Source organism: Oenanthe melanoleuca, chromosome 3, assembly GCF_029582105.1.
Source record: "Oenanthe melanoleuca isolate GR-GAL-2019-014 chromosome 3, OMel1.0, whole genome shotgun sequence".
NCBI classification, from domain to species: domain Eukaryota; kingdom Metazoa; phylum Chordata; class Aves; order Passeriformes; family Muscicapidae; genus Oenanthe; species Oenanthe melanoleuca.
The window spans coordinates 42,729,602-42,754,262 of NC_079336.1; the positions used below are offsets into that span (position 1 = coordinate 42,729,602).

At 47.4% G+C, this 24,661-nt stretch overlaps 1 protein-coding gene across 1 annotated transcript in view; it reads left to right on the forward strand.

Annotated features, from left to right (window-relative positions):
- Positions 1–21,895: 21,895 nt before the first annotated feature.
- Positions 21,896–24,661, forward strand: part of FOXO3 (forkhead box O3) — an 87,918-nt gene continuing 85,152 nt past the window's right edge. The window contains exon 1 of the mRNA XM_056486655.1: positions 21,896–22,737. Coding sequence (XP_056342630.1) covers positions 22,147–22,737 — 591 coding nt within the window. The 5' untranslated portion in view covers positions 21,896–22,146. The remainder of the gene's footprint in view (positions 22,738–24,661) is intronic.

The following is a 24,661-nucleotide window of genomic DNA, read 5'->3' on the forward strand; positions in this document are numbered from 1 at the left end:
GTTTTCCAGCACTGGAAATTGCGAATGGAGAAGGTTAGACTGGGTGCAAAGCCCATTCAGTCAGACAGCTGCCAATCCAGCCTCTTTGCCAAGTAGATTGTAGGAAACGCTGATTAAAATGTCCACGGAATACACCAGGCAAATTAAATTTCAGTCACAGCCGCCTGGGCAGTTTTGGTGGGCAGTCAGCTCCAGCCTGCGGTGCACCTGGGCTTGCTCTCCCCCTCTCCCACAGCCACCTGCCCCTTGCACACAGGTACTGCAGTGATGCTACAGCAGTGATGCTGTGGCCATGGCAGCCTAAGGAGTACAAGTGAAATGAGGTTGTTGGGAAAGTGATTGGTCTAGTAAAAGATGTCTGGGGGGAAAATAAAAAGCCAGACATCATTCCAGGTAAGGAAGCAGTGTCCCTCCCCACTCCAGCTTTGACATTTCTCCCAGAGCACGAGCCCAGGAGATGAGGGCTGCTGCCATGTTCACCACTCTGTGATTGGGCTGGCACCCCCTGCCTGTCTCTCCACCCCCACTCCCTGTGTTGGCATTTAAACAGGACTGCTGTCTTTGAACATTGCCTGCCAATCCCTTTCCCTCCAAACAGCCTGCAGGGGACAGCTGAAACTCTCCCTTTGGGGAAGAACCACTGGCAGTACAGCCAAAGCCTGCCACAAACCAGGAGACAAGCCTAAGCCTGAGGGAGGTGTTGATGCTTGGGACCTCCCCTTTTCCACCTTTTCAGCAGCTTAGACAAGCCCCTGAAATCCCCTCCCACAGTCCCCATTGTCTCCAGCTTTGGTAGGACACCCAGATGCAGCTGCAAGACGAGTAATGTTTCTTCTTAAGAAGCTGCTCTGACCTCCTTTCCATACCCCCAGTACCCAGCCCTTTCATCTGTGCTGGGGGAAGGTCTAGTATCTTTTTGTGTTCATTGCTGGCCTTGGTAAAAAAGCTTGTCACCCTTCTGGCAGCAGGCTGGCAGCAGTTATTGCAGTGCCTTGCACCCCACCAATCCCCTAAAGGATCATAGTTTCATTTCCTTCTCTTTCCTGTCTCTCCTCAGCCTTTGGTTTAACTCCAGGCAGCAGCCAGAGGAGTCTCAGGCAGGTAAGTGCAGACACAGGTAATGCTGCGATGCAGTCACACAGCCTTTTCTCTCCTCAAGCTGGGTGCAGTTGGTGTGCCAAGCTGAGGCAGCTTCAGCGCTGAGCTGTGTCCCTTCACAATCACTCCACTTAGGATAGCTGTTTTTCCAGTCACGCTTGGCTTTGAGAAAAAACAATAAAACCACTTTGGGAAGCAAAGGAATCTCTTACCTACCTGTATTGCAGTTTCCAAAGGTTCTTCATAGGCTGTGCTTGTTAAAAATAGTTGGCATTTAGGTGCACAAAATTATATGGCCTGCATAAATAAAGGCAATGAGATTTGTCTTGCAGCATAAGGGTGAACAATGTAAAAAGTCACACTTATCAAATCCATGAAATGTTTATTGTGTGGATTTTTTTTTCCCAGAAAAAAAAAGAAAAAAGCTCTTTTGGTAGCAAATAAAATGGGTATTTTGGTTTGGTTGTGATTCTGTTCATTTACCATTCCTTAATACACAGTTCTTTAAAAGTCAGAGTGACTTCATCCTCTGCTCTCAGAGCACCTGAGGACAAACATCAGGACATCTGCTCAAGCCAGTGCCTGTCTGTTGGAGCCTGTAAGTCAAGAGTCTCTCTGAATTCCTCAGAGAGAAGTCAGAGTTCAGGGATTGAATTAAAACCTTTGGATGGATTGAAGTATATTATGCCACCCACACATAAAGTAGAGGTGTAAGTTTAAGTTTTAGAATAAGCAAGCAAGTAAATAAGTAAGAATAAGTTTTAAGTGCTTTTAGAGACTAAAGGTCTTGGATACCAGTGTAGAAGTGCGAGTTCTAGTGAAGGTTGAAAAACATAGTCCTAGATACTAGTGTTTCTGTGGAGGCTCCAGGAACATAGTTTTAGACATATAAAACTATAGTAAGAATATTGCTTACGTTTTTTAGATAGAACAAGATAGACCATATGTGTTTATAACTACTAACTACTGTAGAAACCTGGCGTACTAGGAATCTAGAATTCTAATAGGTTAAGAAGAAATGGTTCAAGTTCGTGTCTTTAGCTTGTTGGGAAGTTTGTATAGAATAATCTATGCACTGGGGAGAGATTTGCTTTTTGCCTTTTGCTTTTGTTCCTGCTCTCTCACTTTCTTCTCACTGCCATCACCATCGCTCAAAGAGGACAGGAGCTGCTGCAGCAACATCGGCCCTGCCGGGACCTTCAGGAGCAGCTTCTGCTTCTGTTTGGCACTCTATACCAAAACTTCAGCATGGACTTTAATGCTTATGACTCTTTGCCTTTCGAGGCTGATGGGCCTTTGCAATAAATAACTTTATAGCAACTAATAGCTGCTTGGCTCTTTAAAGAAAACAACCACAACCTGATAAATGGTGCCCCGAGTACTGGTGAATAACCTACACCTGTCACTGCCTGCCCAGCCTTTTTTACATACATTGGTTATTTGTTTTACTAACACCAAGCTGCTGCAGTACTGTCTATGTACATATATTACATGTGCTGAAGGAGTTATGAATGAGTTCTGCAGTCCTCGTGGCCCCTAACTGCTCCCATAGCCATGAATTAAGACTTGGTTAATGGATGCTAATCTGTCAATTCTTGAACAATTCAGGAAATTAGTTATTGACATAATGGAGAAATTATCTGAGTGTATCACAGCAGCCCATACTTGAGGATACCTCTGTCTGCTAGGGTTAACCTTAATAATTAACAGCTTTACCCAGCGCCCCAGAGGTGCTTTAAAAGGCAAGAGGCTGAAGGTTAAATAGCTTCTGTGCATCAGATGTGCTCATTACACCAGTATGTCTATAATGGCTTTTCTGAAGCCACAGCAGCTTGTTAATTGATTGTTCTCATTTCACGGTCCTTCCAGGGGTCCCCTGTACCATTATAAAGCTGTGTTCCTGTCCTTGCCAGATTCCCTTTTCCTGTTCAGACTAACCAGTGGTCACAACATCAAGCCTGAAAGAATTCAAGAAGCATTTGCACAATGCTCTCAGATACAAGGTGTGTTTCTTGGGGTGGTGCTGTGCAGGGCCAGTAGATGGACTTGGATGAGCCTGAAGGATCCTTCAAACTCAGCATATTCTATGATTCTGTGATCCTATGACCTGCTTCTTTGATAAACTGCAACAGCTGGAAACAGATGCATTTGCTAGCTCATTTAGAGGTGAAGCTGTCGAGTCATTAATGCCACAAGCTCCTGCCTATGTCCCAAAAAGAAATGAGCTTCAGAAGTCTCAGCTTTGGGTCAAAATCCTCCAATGTATTTAGGTACTTGACGAGGGTGGAAGATGGGTCCCTATAAAAGAGAGGCTGGACTCTAATATATCCTGTCTTTCAAGCAGAAAGATGATTGAATATTTTTTGCATATTAACAGGGTAAGAAGAGGGTAAAAGCCGGGCAAAGCGAGTTTCAGCACAGCTTCCCATTTCTTGACTTCAAACAGACACAAGCCCCATCTTCCTATTAACTTCACTGCTCTCCCATGGAAGGGGGGATGTACAAAGCCCTGTTGTGCTACAGGTTTTGGGGACATTTTACTGTTTCACTTGGGCTGAGATGCTCCTGTTGAAAGGGGAAGCTGTCAGGGTTTGTGGGTCCCTCTCTAACTTCGGTGCATCTATCATCAGTGACAACAGACAAGTTCAATGCTGCATTTTAAGTGAATTGTGGCACCACTGTTCCATTATCCAGGCAAAACAGAGTCCAGGTTAAGGCAGGCTAAACAGTAAATTATCATGAAAGACTGACTGAGAAGGGAAAGCTAGTCCCTAGTTCTGTAGAATTGGGTGGATCATATGCCATTCATCTGGCTCCACTGTGTGTTGGGATCTCTTCTGTTGCCTCAGGGGAGGAAAAATTTTGTTCCTCACCCTTTCCTAGAGGAGTGTGCATGCACTTACATCTCTCTCTTTTCAGCAGGCTGTTGTTGTAGTGCCAAGCAGGCAATTTCTCATCAACCATACTCATTGTTTCTGCAATTCAGTGGCACTTCCAGTCAAAATGCATTCCCCACTCTTCTGACTCTGCAGCACACACTGGCCTCTCTGATGGTATAAAATTAGCAGTGTGGGGCCATGAAATCCTAGACTGGCACGGATTAGTGGGGATACCTGTCTTTAGGATAACAGGAGTCATCCAGATAGCCCAGGTTCCCCACAAGACTCGCACCTGCTGGGGCCCTGGAAGAACATCCACTCACTCTGCAATCAGCCACTTCCCAGTGACAAAAGGGAGTTCCTGCCTTGGGACACTGCTTTCGGCTTTCTCCTACTCGTTTGGAAAATCACAGAATCAGAAGCACAGAATAGCTTGGGATAGAAGGGACCTTAAAGCTCCCACTCCCCCTACCACGGGCAGGGACACTTTCCACTAGACCGGGTTGTTTAGAGCCCCACTCAACCTGGCCTTGAACACTTCCAGGGATGGGGCATCCGCAGCTTTTCTGGGCAACCAGCCTCAGTTCCAGCCCCAGTTCTCTCCCATATTCTATCTCTGCTCTGGAAAACTCCCGCGGAGGCCCGAGCGCCGCCGGGGTCGGGCCGAGGGCGGCCTGCAAGGCGGGCAGAGCCCACAAGATGGCGGGCGCGCTCCGCGGCCGGGCGGCTTGGCTAGGAGAGGGTAAAAAATACACAAAATCCACCCCAGACTGTCACCGCCAGGCTGAGAACAAAGTCAGGCAAACGCACCGTACTAGCCTGGGCTGAGATCCCTTCAGAAAGTTCCGTCTGGAGTGGAGAAGAGTGAGAGGGGATCCCATTGATGCATATCTATCCGTCTCAAAGCCAGGAGAACGGTGCCAGACTATTTTGATGCTGCCCAGCAACAGGATGAGGAGCAGTGGACGTGAACTAAAACACAATAAGTTCCACCTACACATGAGGTAGAACTTCTTTATGTTACTGGAATAGGCTGCCCGTGGATGTTGTGGAGCGTCCTTCTCACCAAATTCACCTGAACAGGTTCCTGTGTCACCTGCTCTAGGTGGCCCTGCTTCGGCAGAGGGTTCAGACTGGATGATCTCCAGAAACCCTCTCCAACCCGAAAAGTTCTGCTGGAAAAAACCCCAAAACAACCACCCACCCACACATCCAGCATGGGATACAGCCCATGTCCCACGTCAGGCAGGATGGACACAAAAATGGGGGGCAGAGGGGTCGTGAGGGGCTGCAGGGTGGCTGCTGGACTGGGAGGTGTGGGGCAGGCAGGCAGCAGAGCCTTCCACAGGACAGGGATGACCCACCTTCACCAGGATTTATGTTTTTAAACAGATTTATGTTTTTAATACACAGCCAGCCAATTATGACTTGGTTTTGGGAAGCAAGGGCTTCTCTGAAATTGAGGTTGGAAGGGACCTACAGGGATCATCAAGTCCAGCTCCTGGCCCTGCACAGGACCACCTCCAAGAGTCACACCAAGTGTCTGACAGTACTGTCCAAACTTCTTGAAGTCTCTTTGTGCTGTGACCCCTTACACTTTGCTTGATCCTACCTCAGCCTTCTCTCCATGGCCGGATGCTGCCTTGCAATGGCTCAAGCTGAATCCTCCTGGTCACAGCACCAGCAGGATCCTCTGGTGCAGGGTACAGGGCACGTGTGCTCCTGAGCAAAGCCACAGGTAGGCCCCCAAAAAACCTTTGGAAAGCTTCTGCATGGCTACCCTGTGACAGGGATCCACTTGGGTCCCTGCCTCCAATCATCAGTTTTTGCATTTTTTGGCAGCATGTTGCCTGGGTGATGGGAAGCTCTCTCCACCCTGGGGTGCAGAAGTTCTTGGTGGGGGTCATTGCTGCTCCTGCATGTGGGGACTTTTTGGCAAGTGGAGCCATCTATTCCTGGGATTCTCATACAGGTGGCCTTATGAGAAATGGTGACTCACACACTTCATGTGCAACTGTGAATTCCCCACATTCAAAGGTAGCTGTGTTGATGAGTTGCTCCCTGTATCTCAGTGAAGAAACCTCTCTATTGTGGTTCTTATCTGCTGGGATCACGTTCTCAAAAAAATCCCAATATCTAGAACAGACTTAGAGGAGTCTGGCTTTTGAACAAGCCTGAAACCCCAATGCTCTGAAACCTGGAGCACTTGTAGGATTTGGCTTATGACAGGCTCCTCAAAAATACCCCCATGACTATGCCTTTATAAAAAAAGATGGCCCTTGCTTGGGCTTACTATGGTTAAGAGCTTCAAGGAGCTCCCTAGTCCAGTTCTACCACTCCTTCATCATCAGTGTCTTCCCTTCTCCTCCTCCTCCTACAAGGTTCAGCTTGCAGAAATCCTATCCACTGACAACATCCCAGGAGAATGTACAGACTGTATCCTCGCCAAAAACATGAGCAAAGGAACTAGAAGGTACTAGAGGAGATGGGTCAACTTCTGTTTAACATTTCATGGGTTATCATTCGGTTTGGGCTTTTTAAAATTATTTTGTTGTTTGCTCTTATCATGAGAGCAGCTCTTGTCTGCTTGGTCTTCCCCATGAGATTTCCCCTTTCAGGGTCATACCTCTGTTGATTGGTGCAAGCAGCTCCTTCTGCATTCAGGTTCTGTTCTTCTGAGGCACCAAACTTTCCCCTCATAAAGTGCAAGCACTCCATGTGGCACTCAGGGAGTCAGGCATTTCAATACTCGATGTTCTTGCATACTTAAGAACCTTTCAGGCTCTATTTCTTAATCCTCAAGCATTAAAAAAATGCTAAGTTTAAGTGGAAAATATAGACGGACTTGTTAAACACTGGTCCCTCTGTGGCTTGCCTAAGGGTAGAAATTCTATTGAATTTTTTTTCAAGTCAAACTATTGCACAAACACATTGAAGAGACCTTTCCTGGAAAACTTTGTCCCTATAGAAAACTTGCTGGAACAGAAGTCTGATGATATGCAGAAAAATTACCTCAGTGTTTCAAGATTATTGGTCCATACAGAGTCAAGAAAAAACAAGGAAAAAAGTCAGCTCCAATCAAGCATGCTAGAGCATAACTCTCTCTGCAGATCTCTTCTCATAACAGTCCAAGCCCATGAAAGAACTGGCATCAATAGATGCTGAGGCCTTTAATGTAGCAAGTCAATGAACTTTGATGGAGCTGGCTTTTCTGGAAAGTCAGCTGGATTGCCAGGGTAACCACATCACAAAAGGATGCAGGATGGAAGGATACAGACATTTGCTGAAAAGTTCTATGGGCATGACCAAATTAAATGAAACTGGATGTCCTAGAAAACAGTTTTCACATTCATCATGTCTCTTGGCTGGATTCCACAGCATTACAGAAACATTTCTACAATAATTGATTAATTTTCGTATTCTGGGCCCTGGAGAGCTTCCCATGCTGTTCAGAATAGGTAGGGTATTTTGAGTACAGGCTTAGAGGTGAGATCTAAGCCAGCTGGGCAGGGCCAACATCCTTCAGTTACACATTACCATGCATATGACTGAATCCTGCATCAACGAGCTGGAGGGAAAGAGAATAAAAGGACTATCTGCTTATTTTATCCACATTTAGCAGCAGGATATGCATATAAAAGCAGATGAACTGTGGAGACAATAGTAAACTAATCTGAGACAGAGAACAAAGGTAAATCTTTGAGACATCTGGCCAATGACTAAGCAAATGGATCCAAGCTACAGGGTAAGGTTAAAAGCAACATTGATCCAGAGTTTAAAGAAGTTTCAGACTCATAGGTTCACTTCAGACTAAAACATGGGTTCTTAAGTTCTAAAACTAAATGTTTCTTAAAGTCTGGGTGGGCTCCTGCCTGAGTCTGTTTGCAGCTGCAGTCTTTGCAGAAAAGCCTACCCATGGCTGCAGGACTTCACCATTTCCACCACCCCAGCCAAAGCCTTATTCTTCTTACATCCTCTGTACTTTCCTGTGCAGGAACTTCACTCATGCAGATACTTCTACTGATTTCCAGAGGTATGGAGGCTTCAGGAAAAGTGGTTGGAAAAAACCCCTCAAATCTAAAACAAACATGACACCACCCCACCACCCCCCCTCCCCAATTTTTTTCTTATTCTTCAAAGGGTTTTTTTCCCACTTAAAAGTAAGTTCAGGACTCTCACTATTTGGAGATCTCAGTTAAAAACCCTGCTCTACCTCTAACTTTCCTGTTCTAGAGAGTCTATGAACTGGGTTAATGGTTTGTGGGTATTGACAACAACTGCATGACAACTGGATGACAACTCCACCCCTTCATTTCATACAATCATAGAATGGTTTGGGTGGGAAGGGACCTTAAAGATCATCCAGTTCCTACCCCTCTGCCAGGGGCAGGGACACCTTCCACTAGAACAGGTTACTTCAAGCTCCATCCAGCCTGGCCTTGAACACTTCCAGGGATGGGGCATCTTTAGCTTCTCTGGGCAACTTCTTCCAGTGTCTCACCACCCTCACAGTAAAGAATTTCTCCCTAACATCTAATCTAGACCTATCCTTTTTAAGCTTAAAACCATTTCTCCTTATCATGTGTAAAAAGCCTCTCTCCCTCATTTTTATAAGTCACTTTAAGTACTGGAAGGGTGCAATGAGGTCCAGCTCCCTCAGCCTGCCTGGGCAGGAGAGGTGCTCCATCCCTCTGCTCATCTTCATGGCCTCCTCTGGACTCACTCTGACAGATTCACATCTTTCTTGTGCTGGGAACCCCAGAGCTGGATGCAGCACTCCAGGTGGGGGCTCAGAGCAGAGCAGAGGGGCAGAATCACCTCCCTTGATCTGCTGGCCATACCTCTAGATGCAGCCCAGGATGTGTTTGGCTTTCTGGGCTGAAGTACTCAGCTGGCTTATGTCCAGCTTTTCATCCATGAGAACCTGAAATCCTTCTCCACAGGGCTGATCTCCATGAGTTCTTCTTCCAATCTGTACTGCCTGGGACTGCCCTGACCCAGCTGCAGCACCTTGCACTTGTTGAACCTCATGCAGTTCTCATGCACACTTCTCCAGTTTGTCCATGTTCCTCTAGATGGCATCTCTTCCCTCTGTTCTGTCAACTGCACCGCTCAGCTTTATGCCATCTGCAAACTTGCTGAGGGTGCACTTGGTCCTAACAAAGATACTAAAGAGACAGAGCCTCAAGGGACACCACTCAGCACCAGCCTCTACCCAGGCATAGATCCTTTGACCACAGTTCTCTGGCTGCATCCATTCAGTCAATGCCTTATCTACAAAACAGTCCACCTTTCAAATCCATGTCTCTCCAATTTGAAGATAGGGATGCTGTGTGGAAATCACCTTGTTTCAGCTCTGACTTTGTACATAATTACCCTTTGGAACAAGGTAAAATGAGCAAACTTTTCTTAGGGCTTGAGAGAATAAAATACTTGCATCATTCCTGGCAGATGGGGAATAAGCAGGAAAGCACTGGGACCTCAGAAAAGGCAACAAGAAATAAGCAATTCCTGATTTCCATTACCAACTAGTTTTCTGGAAAAGGAGCCTTGTTTTAAAATTAGATTAGAGTACTTCTCTAGATACAGACTGCAGGTATTTTGCAAAGATACCTTAGTGTGTTTCCATCAATAGCTACAGCAGCTACAAATTTGTACTTCTGGATGAAAGGTACTTTATAAAAAGTGTTCCTGACAAGCTCTGATCTACATAGCACATCACTGACATCTATCCCGTGTGAAATCTGTGCAAGAAAGACAGGGTTTGTTTTGTCAAATTATAGGTAGGAAGCACCCTCCAAAACATTCCACACCACTGATTAATCAATGCAGGAAAATACACTGAGCCTGGTGGCAAAGGCAATACAAGGAAATGAATTCTAGGGAAACTGGAGGTGTGAAGAACAGGCAAGTGAAGAACAGGCAACTCCAAATTTTAAGAAGATGGAATTTTAAAAACCAACAAACAACCTGAAAAAGGAAACTACTTATCCTGGCTACCACTGAGCCACTGCGCATCACTAATTTTTAGTCACGCTCTCCTAAAATGAAAGGTGCTGATGCCAATCTGTACAGAGAGCTTGTAGACTGGAGAAAGGCTGTTCTTGTGTTGGGAGTAGAGCAAACATTAGTAAAGCCCCAAGCAGGTGAAAGACACAGTTCTTCTAGAAGCAGAGGTCACAGGAGTGTGCCAGCAATGAGGCTGTCATTCTGATTCCTCCCTTCCACTTTCTGCTAAGTGCTGTTTTTCTTAGTCTCTCAGAGGTTAAGGACAGATGGGAACCATAAGATCCTCACAGCTCCTTTGGGAGCTGTTAGTCAAGCCTGTCACACATCACAGTCCTTCAAATCTCACCTGTTTACCTTGACTGAGACTTGACTGCAGTGTCCCTCATGCTTTTAACTGTGGTTAGTACACACCCTTCAGAAACAGGCCTGTCTTGGCTTGGACACATCTGGAAAATGTTCCAACTACCCTGACAGCTTGTTATGGTGATTAACCACCTTCATTCCAATAAATTTGTGCCAGTTTTTCATATGAATGTATCTGATTTCAGCTTGTTGAAACACATTCCCATAATTTACTAGATTAAAGAGCCTTTCAGTACCTGATATTTTTCTTCCAAGGAAGTTCCTTCACCATCATAATCAATTCTCTGCTCGGCCTTTTTTGATAAACTAAAGAGACAAAGTGCTTCATGTCTCCTATTGCAAAGCATTTTCTTCAGGCTCTGAATCATTTTGTATGGCTCTAATGTTCCACCACCCATTTTTCAACATCAATTTATAACATGCAGGCCATTCCAGTGCTGGTCTCACAAATACAGTACGTGCTTATATCCATTTGCTTGTCCCTTAGGACTCTTAAAAAAAAAAAAAAAAAAAAAAAAGAAATCTATTCAGAGTCTGAGGCAGATGCAAGCCAGCTTCCTTCTGTCTGGCATTTGGAGCAACCAAAAAAGAGCCATCAGTCACTTCTACTGGTGCTGCCATCTCAGCAGGTAAAGGGAAAGCATGACAAGGCTGTCTCCCTTCTTCCCAATGCCATAATTCAACACTGGAAAGCAAGGCTGCCCCAGCACAGGCTTCTGCTCGCAGCACAGATCACCCCAGACACACCCAGACCACATCCATAGGGATAAATGAGCCAGTGGACACAAACTAGCAGCGTACACGCTGTTAAACTCTCTTAACCATCAAAGTGTAGTGAATGCAGACTTTTTATGCCCATACCTGGGAACTGTTTGGGAAAATGCTAACACCCTGAGGCCAACACTGTGCCAGGGACCAGTGTCTCCAAGGACCCAGCTGAGCTCCACTCCCTGGGAGTGCTCCCCACCACTGCCACCTCCTTTATCAAGAGAGGTAAATCCCACCTTAACACAGAACCAGTCTCCAAGGAGGGAGAAGGATGAAATGGCTCCCTCATTCTCTCCTTCCAAACAGGTCAGCAGCGTTTCTAAAACCAGGGAGGCAGCAACAGGCTGGGGCATCCAGCAGTTGCATCAAACCTCTCAATGCAACCTCATGCATCTCAACAAGGGAAAGGGCACAGGGCAGAAAGGCAAGAAGGAAAAAAAGGCAGTAAAGGCACTTTTGCATAAGCTCAGAGAACAGAGCTTGTGTCTAGGGCTTGCATCACCATGCAGCTGGGATCAAACCCAGGCTGGCAACCTCACCCATGCTGATGCTTTAGCCCTGGGGGGTCCCTGACCTGCCTGTCCTGCACCAAACATCCACTGGGCATCAGCACCCTGGAGCTTCCTCATCACAGGCCTGTCTTGCAGTTGCTTGTCAAAGCTGAAACAGCAGTCACCCAGGAATGCAATGCCAACAAAGCTGGAGGCACTTCACACAGATTATATATAGAAAAGGTGTCCAGGCTATGCCTAAATAAAACTTTGTCTTCAATTTCAGGGTTCTCAGATCAGGAGGCTGAGGGAAGAGTGATTTTAGGAAAATATAATCTCAACCCCAGCTCATCAGAAGGGAAGAAAAATACCTGTTGGCTAATATTTTATTAGGTTTTGATTAGAACAGTAGGGACTTTCTTTTTTGCTACAGAATTTTCCCCTTTCTTGTATCTCTCAGTGGCAGAAAATGCTGAATCACAAACCTGGAGCTTAAAAAAAAAAAAAGTATTTCATATGCAGAAGAAACATATCTTACATAATTTCATGCTTCCTGCTCTGCTCTCTGGTGCCACGTTCCTCATTTTCAGGCTGTTTTAAAGGTCAGCTTCACAGAACAAATCCTGACCTCAGACATGGGAAATATGCTGCCTCATCACTCCAGGATCTTTTCTCACATGATTAGTCCCAACATTCCTGCAAGTAGAACAGTCCCCATTGCCACTGCTACAGACATAAAACAAAAAAACAAAAAAACAAAAAAAAAAAGGAAAAAAACCAAACCAGAAAAGAAAAAGACAAGATATTTTTTTCTCTCCATTCTCCAAGTTAATGTTCACCAACCTTATTTCACAGACTGGGGGCTACTTCAGCACTGTAATTCTATTGCCATCTACAGACAAGCAATAGTTTTAACAAACATACATACAAGCTAAAGTAGCCTAAACTGACAACTCTTCTTGAAAAAGTTTGAAAGGACCTTAAAGAGGATTTTATTTAAGATTTTCCAATGACTCTTAGATTCAGGACATGGGTGAAAGTTAATGGAAGACAGAAATTATTTCTCATGGTATTTGTTTTAATACTGATTATGTATTCATTCAACTGGCTCCATTTTTCTGAAGATTTTTATTTTGGTACTATAATTTGAGCAGACAGAAGAGGTCACATTAGGGGCTGATCCAGAAGACACATGCATAGTCTGTTTATTTTGAACAAAATATCTGAACTTACTTGAAATTACTGCTATCAATTACCAAAGAATGATGGAAGGCACAGCCATTATGAACAAGCTCCAGTGCTACAGGAAAGCTGAAGATTAATTTACTTGCTTAATAAAGCTGCTGAACATATAGGATTTCAAAATTAATAAAAGAACCAGTCAATTATTCTACTGGTTATAAATTACAAATATATACAGAAAATATTTTGATTGAAGTATTAAAGTTACTGAAAACCCTTTTTAGTGTGCTTAGGCCTCTAAGAAGGAATATGGCTCTTATTCAGAAACTTGGTGGACTAATCTTTGTCAGTATCTGTAAGAAATACAAAGCAAAACTAAAGCTCCCACTCACTGGGAGACTCAACAGATGACATTTAAAAGAAAGCATACCACTACAGCGAGACAAAAAATGGGGTTACTGTTAAATTATAACTAAACAGATGGCTATACTGCTCTCAGGTTCATGATAAAAGCAGAAAGGTTTCCACCCATGCCTGCAGAGTTCATTGCCAGGTGGCTCAAACCATGCATGGTTTACTTGTCAGACTTGGCCTCTTCTTGTTGATCCCTGATGAACCAGTGAAAGGGAAATGCCTTTCACTGAGGCCCTGAGAGCAAAGATTGCCCCACAGCTTGTCATTCTTGGGGGGGAAAAAAAGAAGGCAAAAGAAAAAAAAAAAAAAAAGCAAAGGCATCAGACCTATCTCAGTCCCTTGCCAGAGGAAAGATGCTGTAAGGCTGAACCCTGAACAAGTCATATGAAAAGAACCAAAGCACAAAGTCCTCTAACGAAGTCAGAACAAAAACGCTTGGATAGGATTTCTGGAAGAAGGAGCCAGAGGTGTTTGTGAATAAGCACAAGAATAGGCATTTCCAGTGACCACAGAAGTACAAACAAAAGCACTTTTGTGCACTCCCAGATTACTTGCTCTTATTTTCTCTTACAGTCACATGCTTATGTAGTCCTGTACTGTTTGAAAACATGATTTATTAAGACGCCTTAAATTGCAACCAAGTATTGTACTATTAATACTGACTTTGTTTTAACTTTCCTGTTACTTAATATAAATGTACATAATTTTAATCTCTTAGGCAGCCAAATCCCCACTGAATCCTTTAAAAGTTTTTGTTGATATGTGCACTATATTTCCAAAGTGTTTCAGATTTATGGCCTTTCCCCCTCCTTCCCCATCATTGTTTCATTGGTTCAGGGACAACCCCTTCTTTTCAGCAGATTGAAACATCCAGTAATGTGAAACAGATCTGGTGACCCTATAGCATTAAATCATGCTTTGTGGTGCTTTATTCCTGCTCCAACAGACTTTATGTATTAACAAGTACATAAAATTGCACCAGAGACTGAATATATATTGAAAAGCAATAAACGATTCCATATGACCTTAATTTTTCAAAGCAGTGCACCACTGTTTTAAAGCAATTGTGTTTAATTTTCCAATTAAAGGAAGTTTTTAAAATAGCCCTTCTAACCCACAGATATGGGAACACTCTCACTTTGGATATTCTCTCCAGCTGAGAGATTTGGGTACACCAACAATTTTCACAGTCAAATGGTGTCCTTGGTTAGCAAGCTAGCAAGGGTGCAATTAGCCACGGCAGTTAATTTCTTCCTTTTATTCAAAAAAGCTTGTGTCATCATTACTGCGAAGACACAGGTCACAAAGGCTCTGTGAGCAAACTGAATAGCACACGTTCCTCTTTAAGCTTCACATACTTGAACATCTGTCAGACCTCAGATAGAGTTCCTCTGCAGTTTTCCCTGTTTACTTGGAAGGAAAAAAGTCCATTTTGGTTAAACAAGGTTCATAATACCTCTACCTATATTTTAAACTAGACATGCCTATTATGTAGAGTAGCTACTGTTTTTTGAAGCAGTGAGCTCTTTAGCAGATCAGCATGTATTCAATTAGATCAGCTCACCTAAATGGTGCTCCCAAAAAATAAACTTAAAAACCAATAAAATTAGGTCATACTCTTGCTGTCATTGCCTCTCCATAGGTCAGCTGGCAGTGAATGACTTCAGGTGATGTTTTGGTTTGCTAAACTAAAGAAAATTATTTTGCAGGGCAGGCAAGGGTGTGTGCAAATGGAAGAATTCAACTTTTCAGATTCCAGGAGGAGTTTGCAGGGCAGTTGCTATAACTGAATGCCCTGAGCATGTTTGAGTGACATTCACATGAGCTGCAAGGAATGTAAGGTCTCTAATACCAGAACAGGACCGGGACAGAACCGAGGCATTAAAGTTCAGAACTGCCCTCTCAAAATCCCCTGCTCAACTGCCTAATCCTGGAGGCAACGAAGTCGTATTTTTAGGTTGTCAGCATCTCAAGACACAGGATATTCTGCCTTTCACATACCCACAATCACCCCATGTTGGGCAGCCCCGTGCTTGCCTTCTCCAGTGCTGGAATTCGTAGCGCGGACACGTTTCCATGCAAGACGAGACCCACGGCCCCGGCTGCGCAGGCTGCTCAGAGCACATCCAACACATACCTATAAGGCTCTGGTTTCTTGGAGCACGCTGCTGTGATCGCTCTTCCAGCACGGGACAGCAGGTACAAGGTGCCCGGCGCTATCCCATCGCTCTGCGGCGTGTACAGGCGCTCGGGAAACACGACCTCCTTCCCATTCCGACTAGATGCAGCTCCTGAGTCAGCAGTTACCCAGCTCCTCCGAGGTAGGAGAGAGAGAACCAGCTGCAAATGCTTATAAATCGACTTCTCCACCATGTGCTAAGCCGCTGACTGCTTTTGCTTAACACTTCACCAGCCCCTTTGAACCCTTCCTCAACTTCCCTAGGGGAGATTTTCTTCCCCCTGTGTGCCTGGCAGTGCCCCTCACACCAGGGGACACGAGGTCATTTTCTCCCTCTTCTGCCCGCCGGGGTTCAGCTGCCCCGCTCTGACCTTCCCGAAGAGTATGTATCTTACCAGGGAGGCAGGCTAGCCTAACACGCACCGCATTTCCAAGCGGCCTGTTGAACCCGTACTGCTGCTTGGGGGAGAGGGTGGGGCCTCGGGATTCACGGGAGCAATCAAGGAGAGGCCATGACCTAGCAATAATAACATTGCCATGGGGAAGGGAGGGGAGCAGCCTTGGATTTCAGTCCCTTTTGAAAGTGTGCTCTATGTACTTTACATCAAACATCTGTCAGAGAACAAAACACAAAGTCCTGGGAAAAGGACCAGGAGCCACATCTTCAGCTTCTGAGCAAGTGCTCTGATCACTGGAAATACAGGATGACAGCATGAGGGAGGTGCTTAGATTTCTTCCTCCAGGGGCCACGTTCGGGAGAAAATAATTCTTTGGAGGATGTGAAATAGGCCGTATTGGGCACCTGCAGTCAAAAGGAGAGGCCAGGCTGCGAGCCTGAGTAAAAGTAAATCCTTTCCTGCGGCCCTCATTCCCGTCACCTGATCCCCGATTAAATCCCCTGCTGTGCAAGCGCCCTTCTGTTTGCAGGTAGAGGGAAGCAGGGCTCTCAGAGGTAGCAGTGATTTTAGGGCTGTGCCGTGAAAGCAGCACCACGACGCAGCAAGGATCGAGGATGCATCTCCGCGCACAGCACCATGCGGGCAGGACAGTCACCTCGGGGACGTTTTCCGTCCCGTGAAGACAAGCGACACTGACATAGTTTCAGAGGTGTGGCTTCAAGGTCTCCCTGTCGGTGCCCTGCCTCTGGGCATTCAGCACACTGGATTGGCACACCTGGCTGCCAGACATGTACCCACCCAGTCCCTTCCCTCCCACCGCACACAGATGCACACTGCCTCCAAGCCCACACCTGGAGGGCACCTGGAGCCTGGCACAACTTAGCTTTGAGACAGGGGGATCGGGGAAAGCCGAGAGGTGGCTCTGCTTGGTCCTCAGTGCAGCAGCAGTTCTGGTGGAAAGCAATTTTCGTGCGAGCGCGGCGGCAGCTTCAGGAAAGGCTTTTCTGGCGGCAAGGCTGCAGGGGAGGGGCAGCTCCAGGGGAGAGGGCGCGGAGCCCGCCCGACCCCCGCCCCGCGCCGCATTTTACTCGATTGTTTATTATTTTCCGAGGGGCGGCGGCGGGGCGGAGGCGCCAGCCAATGGGAGGCGTCGCTGTCCTGACGGGCGACGGGCGCCGGCCAATGGGCGACGAGGGCGGGCCCCGGCGGTCACGCGCGGCCCCGGAGCATGACATCATTCAGTTCGCACGGCGCAGCCTAGCTTGGTGGGGGCGGGGCCGCGGCGGGGGCGGGGCCGGCGCGCGGGCGGGGCGGGGCCAGCGCCGCCGCTCCCCCGCCCCGCGCTGTGTGGGAGCAGGAAGGTGTTAAGTTATAATGATGGAGCAATTAAGCGATAAGTGGGTATAATTAACCCCACGCGGGGGTTACCGAGACGGGTTTAAGTGGACACGGCCGCGTTGCACAAGGAGTTAGTGACGGCGCAGAACGGCGTTTGGTCACTGGGACCAGCCCAAGCTAAGGGGGAGAGCTGTCTATCTTCACAAGTCAAAATTCTTTCGTATAATCCAAGATGAATAATAAAACGTGGAGTTTCTTGCTATATCTCAGCAATTTGACTGCACCTTTATAGTATAAACTCAAGAACTGCATGTACCCCCGAGTATTTAAAAATTACAAAGCAAGCTATTGAGCAATGTCAGCCTAAAGAGCAGGTTTTTACAAGGGGTTTAAAATATGCGATTAGTTTTTGCTTTCTCCCCCACCTCTTACCTTTCTTCCTGGGCCTTAAAGTATATTTGGGTCAAATCCATGATGCATCAAGGACTTGGCTATTGGTTTAAAATGGAGGCTGAGATGTTCCTTCAACGGGACATTAAGAAGAGGGATTTCAGGGAAATACTGGTGTTGCAGGCCTCATAAATAATGCTGAGGGAGTCCAGCTTGAAGTGATCTCTGAGTAGCTGTTCATCACTTCAGGGAAAATTTTATAGTTAGAAATCTGTGGCCATCTTTGGCAAACCCATCAAGTTTCCATGGCACAATTTGGACCCTTGCACTGTGTCTGCCAGTCAGCCAATCTTTCCATAATGACTGTGAAACCCACTAGCCAGTTTTAGCCAAACTGGGCCAAAAAGTTAAAGTCTCATGGTATGAATTTGGCTTGTTTATAAATGCCATTTCTTTCTAATCATCAGCATCCAGGTTGTTCTGAATCAGCCACAAAACCTATTTATTGCCTGTTGCCCAGTCTGTGTTTAAAAGACACAGTAGGGAACTGTGGGAAGAACAAAAAACACACTAAGGGAGCCACTCTCTCACAGTGTGAATGGGAGGGGTACACAGGGTTATTGCAGGAGACACAAACTGCTCAGAGACCAGGCTGCAGGTGCCTTACAAAACAACAATGCAGCCGTTGTTTGATGTAAGTGCAATATAACATTCATTTATTGAGCGGCAGTACACTTTACAGGAGATGTCCATAACGCTGTACTGACAAGAAATTCCAGGTCTCCCACCCCCATGAGACTTTAGCTCCAACCCTGCTTCTGCAGTTAAGATATTTGTGTGAGAAGTGAAGCCAGAAATGTCACCTGCACTCCTCTAGCTGCCATGTGACTGTGACCCTGCCAGATCCATATAATCCAGATACTGTGATAGGCACATGTTCCCCACATCAGCTTGAGCGGCCGTAGTAGATAAAAGGAGATGCAGAGGAAGACACAGCCCTGCCCTAAAACACTCTCAGTCTAAATAGGCAAAGTAAGTGAGCTGGCTTTCAGATGGCCTGAGGGCTGGCCTAACTTTATTCTCGTTGAAGTCAGTGATAAAACTCCCATAAATGGAGCCTTTTGGAAAATCCCACCCTCGGGGCATGAAAGTACTTAAAGGAAGAGACTGAAAATTGTGCAGGCTTTAGATTCAATTTTGATCAGTTTTTATGTGTATTTCAGTGGGCAATAAGCAGAGCTCCTGTGTCTTTCTGTTTTGCTCATGCACTTTTCATAAACAAAATGTGTAGGAAAAATTATACCGCGGTTTTAATTACGCCCCTAAACTGCATTATCATGGGCACACACGTGGTGCATGGAGCTCTGAAGAACTGGTACCATGACGTGTGATAAAGGTCATGCGACTGATATACCAGCGAATTCTGAAGAGGACAGATAATCTTGCTCAAGGCTGGCATTCAGGTGATGCAGTTTTATTTCTCAGTTCTGGCATGGGCTTCCTGTATGACCTCAGAAGAGTCATGTAATTGTTCAGTACCTCAGTCCATCATCTTTTTAATAGGGTTACTACTTACTTATTTCCTTTCTCCCGCCCTCTCCTGCCTCACTTAGACTGCAATTCTGCCAGGGAGTGGAGCATTTCTTACCACGTGCAGGGCCTTCATCCAGTACAATGAGACCTAATAGCAGTGCCTGTAGAGTAATGCAATGCCAATTAAATAAATAAATGAAGATGATAATATCATTTAGGACTAGATTTGCTGCTTGTAACCCAGCCCAAGGTCAAAGTGCTATGCTTCCCTGGAACCTCAGGATGTGCTCCATGTGGAAGTCTCTGCAGTGGTCAAAATCAGCCCCGAAAAGTAGCTTGTTTTGGGAAAGGGCCGCAGCAGCAGTTACAGTTTCACAGCCGGCCTTCTTTGGCTACATGCTGAAAGCCACAAGGAAAGGCTCCTTGGAGATGTGGTGTTGGACTAAGCATTTTCTCACCACGCCTTTTTGTCTGAACTTGGTTGCTGGCTCTTCAATGCCACTGTGGTTTTCCTCCCTACCAACTGCTAAATCATATACATGAATGCCAGTGTCACAATTGCAGAGTGGCTGGTGTCTTTTTGAGCTGCCATGCATTCCTGTAGCGGCCATGTTATAACAAAAGCCATGGCAAGGCACTCAACATTGTGACCCAAAATGGAGTTGCAGTGAAAATTATTTCCATTACTCGAACCTGCGTTCATTCTGATTAATTTAGTGTCTCCTGCTATATTTAGATAACCAGGGATTAATTGTATGAGTGCTGAAATTATGTCCCTTGTCATAAAATCACACTAAACTATTCCCAACTTCAGTGCCACTTAAATTCAAAACCTAGCTAAACTCTTAGGGCCTTAGGTCTTAGCAGGATGTGCAAGGCATGCAGGACCAGGGCCTTGCTGTTTTCTAATCAAACTGAATGGTTTTCAAATCTCTCTACTTGTCTATAACGCAATACATCAGGAATAGTTTGTCTGCTAATTCTATCCAGCAAAGCTTCAGAAGAATACCTGCTTCTCAGTCCATGCTATTGTCTGTATCTTATCTCAGAGACAATGCTACTGTTGGACTAAATCTAGACCACAGTCTAGGTCGATATCAAGCTGGGTGAGAACTGATACATAGAAGCTGCCATGTGAAGTATTTATAACTACATCCATATTAATAACTTTTGTGTTCCTTGGTTTTGTGGGTCACCCCTTTATTCAACCCATAATTAACTACATCTTTAAGTAAGCTAGTTTGGAGGGCTTTCTGCTAGGGCATGGCCTCCAAGGAAGACGTACAGCAGGATTGTATTCACGTGTGGACCTGTCTGAACACGTTCCTGGCATGACCCATAGGCAGAGTAGAAGTTTTCAAAGAATTACTAAGTTAGACTGTATTTTAAAGTTTACCAGAACAGCTCGTGCACCAATAGTTTATGATCAGTGGAAATAGGTATAGAAAAGAAACAGGGCTAATACAATCTTTGGAAGGATTCACTGGGTACTTGGAGAAGCTTCATCGCTTTCCACCTGGCCGACCGGAGAGGGCTCCGGGGCCGCAGGGACAGAAGCCCTGCCCTCGCCAGGTGCCAGCAGCTTCTCCATCCCGCCAGCTCCGGCAGCTCCCCCCATCCCGGCGCTCCCGCCCCGTTGGGGCGGCTCCTGCGCGGCGCAGCCCGCCCGCATCCCGCCCGTGGGCGGGCCGTGCCGAGCCGTGCGGTTTGGTTGAGTCTCCTCTGCGTGTGTCTATAACTTTGTGTTGCTGCCGGTGGTTGTTAGGAGGAGGGATGTGGAAGTCGGCGGCGAGCAGGGTGACAGGCTGCTCGGGCGGGCTGCGGCGGCGGACGGGCTGGGCGCGGGCGGATCGCTTGCCTCTCGCCGGCTGCTCGCAGGGGGAGCGGGCGCTCTGCCGTTTTCCCATCCTTCGCCTTTAAAGGGAAGGCTCTCTGGAGCTGAAGGCGCAGGAGCAGCAGGAACCATGCAGCAGCGCTGCTTCTTCCTCCGGTGAATTCGGATCTCGATTGCTGCCGGTTGTGGAGGTGGCTGTCGATCCAGCACCCCCCCGCCGCCTGCCGCCCCTCCCGATGTGGCTTTCCCTGCCTCGTCTGCCTGCGCTTTTTAAATGACTTAAGTGAAGGGGGAAAAACTGTCAAGATGGCAGCAGCAGGAGCAAGGAGGTTATGAATGTGGTGTTGATGCTGGAACAAAACCTATTCTCTTTGGCAGCCCTAGGGAGGGCTTAAAGCTACTGGACCTGTTGGAAGACTGGCGATTTGATTTGTTTCGCGTTGTGTTTGTTTTTTCCCTGCCAGAAGGAGGATTTATTACTATTTTTTTTTAACCGACCGGCCCCCGGGGTGGCCTTCTCCTGCCCTCTGCTCCGTCGGCTGTGAGATTTTGGGGGGTTGCTTGCGTGTAGCTTGGGGACACCGCAAAGTGACAGGTTTACGCTAGTGTGCAGTTGGATGTACTAAGACTTCGGCTCCCTTTAGGGCGTTTTGAAGAAGGAAAAAGTCTTCGGCGTAACCCAAAGGACCCCTCTCCGTGCCCTCCTGCCGACGGAGGGCGCAAAGGACCACTCCCCCCCCACCCCAAAAGGCAAGATATCTGCGGAAGCGACGAAGAGCGAGCTCGGAGGCGCTGGGGGCGTGGGGGGGGGTCCTCTCCCGGCTGGATACAGCGCGGTTCCCGCTGGAGCTTCTTCTGCATCCGCATGGAGTGAAACATAAACAAACGCACACACGCACCGCGGGAGCAGCCGCCGCTCCGCCGGCGCGGAGGGCAGCGCCGCGGGCACCTCCGGCACCGCCCGGCCCGTGCTGCCGCCCTGCGCGGCCGCTCCGGCTCCTAATCTGATTTTTTTTTTTTTTTTCCCCCTCCCTCCCTCCCCTTCTCCCCCCGCCTCCCAGCTCCGGCGTGCGCATCGCCCGCGGGGAGCGGGGCTCGGGGCGCAGCGCAGAGCCGGCCAGCCCTTAGCGGAGCGCGGCATGCCCGCCCGGCGGCCCCCCGCCTGCTAGGCTCCCGTCGGCACCGAGGAGGCGGCGCAGGAGGAGCGGGGTCGGCGGTCGCCCGCCCGCCCCGTCGTAGCGCCCCGCAGCCGCCCGCGGGGGAGGCCAAGATGGCAGAGGCGTCGCCCCCCGCCCCGCTCTCGCCCCTGGACGTGGAGCTGGACCCCGAGTTCGAGCCGCAGAGCCGCCCCCGCTCCTGCACCTGGCCCCTGCAGAGGCCCGAGCTGCAGGCCAGCCCAGCCAAGCCCGCGGGCGAGTCGACCGCCGACGCCGCCTCCATGATCCCCGAGGAGGAGGACGACGAGGAGGAGGGGGGCGGCTCGGCCATGACCGTCGGCAGCGCTGCCCCCGCGGGCGGAGAAGCGGCGGCGGCGGCGACCACCGCCGTGCCGGAGGAGGCGGCGCGGCTGCTGGCCCCGCTGTCCGGCGGCGGCCCGGAGGGGCCGAGCCTCTCGCCGGGGGCAGCGGCGGCGGCAGCGGCAGGCGGCGGGGGGCTGAGCGGGGGCCCGGCGGCGGCGCCGAGGAAGTGCTCGTCGCGGCGCAACGCGTGGGGCAACCTCTCCTACGCCGACCTCATCACCCGCGCCATCGAGAGCTCCCCGGAGAAGCGCCTCACTCTCTCCCAGATCTACGACTGGATGGTCCGCTGCGTGCCCTACTTCAAGGACAAGGGCGACAGCAACAGCTCGGCCGGGTGGAAGGTGAGGCGGGATCCCGGGGCCGCGGCGCTCCCGCCGCGCCGCCCCGACGGGCGGGCTGCCCCGGAGGATGCGGAGCGGGGTGTCGGGCTGGCCCCGACCGCAGCCCGCCGGGCGCTGGTGCTGGTCGTGCTGTCCGCTTTGCTTTTTTTTAAAGGAGGGATTAAGGAAAGTTTTGTCTCTTTCCTGTCGCTGTGTACAAGCGGTGAGGGCAATCACTCTGGGGGCAGAGTACACTCTGGAGCGGAGCTGGCTTTTGTGATGCACAAGCACATAAGCAGGGAAAGAGAGAGGGAGAGAAAGAAAGAAAAATGAAAATATATTTATAAGGTGTGTGGGTTTTGTTTTGCCTTTTTTTATTTTTTTTTTTAAAGTTATGGTAACACCAGAGGTAACTCCTGATGGAAATGAGCAGAATTGCTTTTATGCATGGTCAGTCTGAGTCTCAAAGCTCAAATACAGAACGGCTTTATTTTTTTTTGTCAAGAAAACCTTCAGCTTTTTGCCAATGTGTTTCTTAAAGGCAGTAGTGGGAAATTCGGGTTTTGACATTTCTTCATAAAGTTAATCAAAGCATGAGCTATTGGCTGTTCAGCCACGGGAATGCTTGGTTTGCGATTCCTGCCGTTGCCCGTGTATGAGAGCACCGTCTACTGATAGCCCAGCATTTTCTGTCCAGCACTGCGACAGTGAGCAGCTAAGAGTACTACCGTTTTAATAAGTGAGGGGAAAAAAATCTGGTGTTGTGGTGTTGTTTACTCAGCGCGTGCAAAAGCACGTTGCCGGCAAGGCAGGGTTTTACCCTTAAGAAAGTCTTACAGGGCCTACCAGGAGCCAGAGCTGCACGTAAAGCACATTCGAAGTGATTTCCAGAACTGCTTTTTTTCCTTCTCGTTTTCCTGTTCATCTGTCAGCGTCTGTTGGACGCCGAAATGTCACGTACTTGCAGCTGTACAGAAATGCAGGTGCTGCTTGATGCCGATGCTGTTTGCAGAAGGAAATCCCGGCAAGGTTCAGTTGCTGCTTGGGGCCGATACTAGCGGCATCTGACACGGAGTTTTTGAATGGATGGCTGATGGTAAATTTGCCAGCAAGTTCAATGCTTTTACGGAGAAATTAAATTTTCTCTTTGAATCCATCTAGGTTTGGATCAGGTGATAACTTTCAGTATACAAATTGGTCCAAAATACTGTATAGATGAAACATTTCTGGCAGTTTCTGTTCTAGCAGCCTTGTCTTGTATTTTGGTGCCTGAGTAGGTCTTGCTGCTAGGAATTGAAGTGCAGCTGTATGATTTTTACCTTCCAAATGAAGCAGAGCAGAGGAAGTATTTAGTTGACAGACTTGTCTCAGGCTGGGGAAAATACAAACACGAAGTTTATCGCTGGTGTAGCTAGTTGAAGACAAGGCTTTTAAAACCACTCATCTTTTTCACAGCATTTGTGTCTGTATTAGGTGTTGAATTTTGATCTGACTTTACAAGTGTGACGCAGAGTGTGATGAAGGGTTACATCTTCCAATGACAGCCTGTGCCTTCATAAGTTGTTTGGTTTCACACAGAAACAGTGACTTTAGATGTCAGCTGCTATGATAAATCCAGCATTTTTGTCTGGTACTTTGAATTTTCAGTAAATTCTCAATATCTGATTCAAACGAAGACTTACCTAACAATAGGGCTGACACTGTTTTGGCTTAATTTGGTGGCAAAACTCCTTTTCACTTTAGCAGAGACAGAATCTGGGCCGTAACATGAAGTGCTTACATTGATTAGTATCCTTAATACCATCACAATTTTTTCTGACAATTTATACTGTTAATTTGATATTGATTTCTTTGCTGAGCAGCATTAACTGGTACTTGGAGCTAATTAAAATGTTAAAAACTTGGATCCCTTGAGATTCTTCTGTTGTAATTTAGTTCAGAAGTT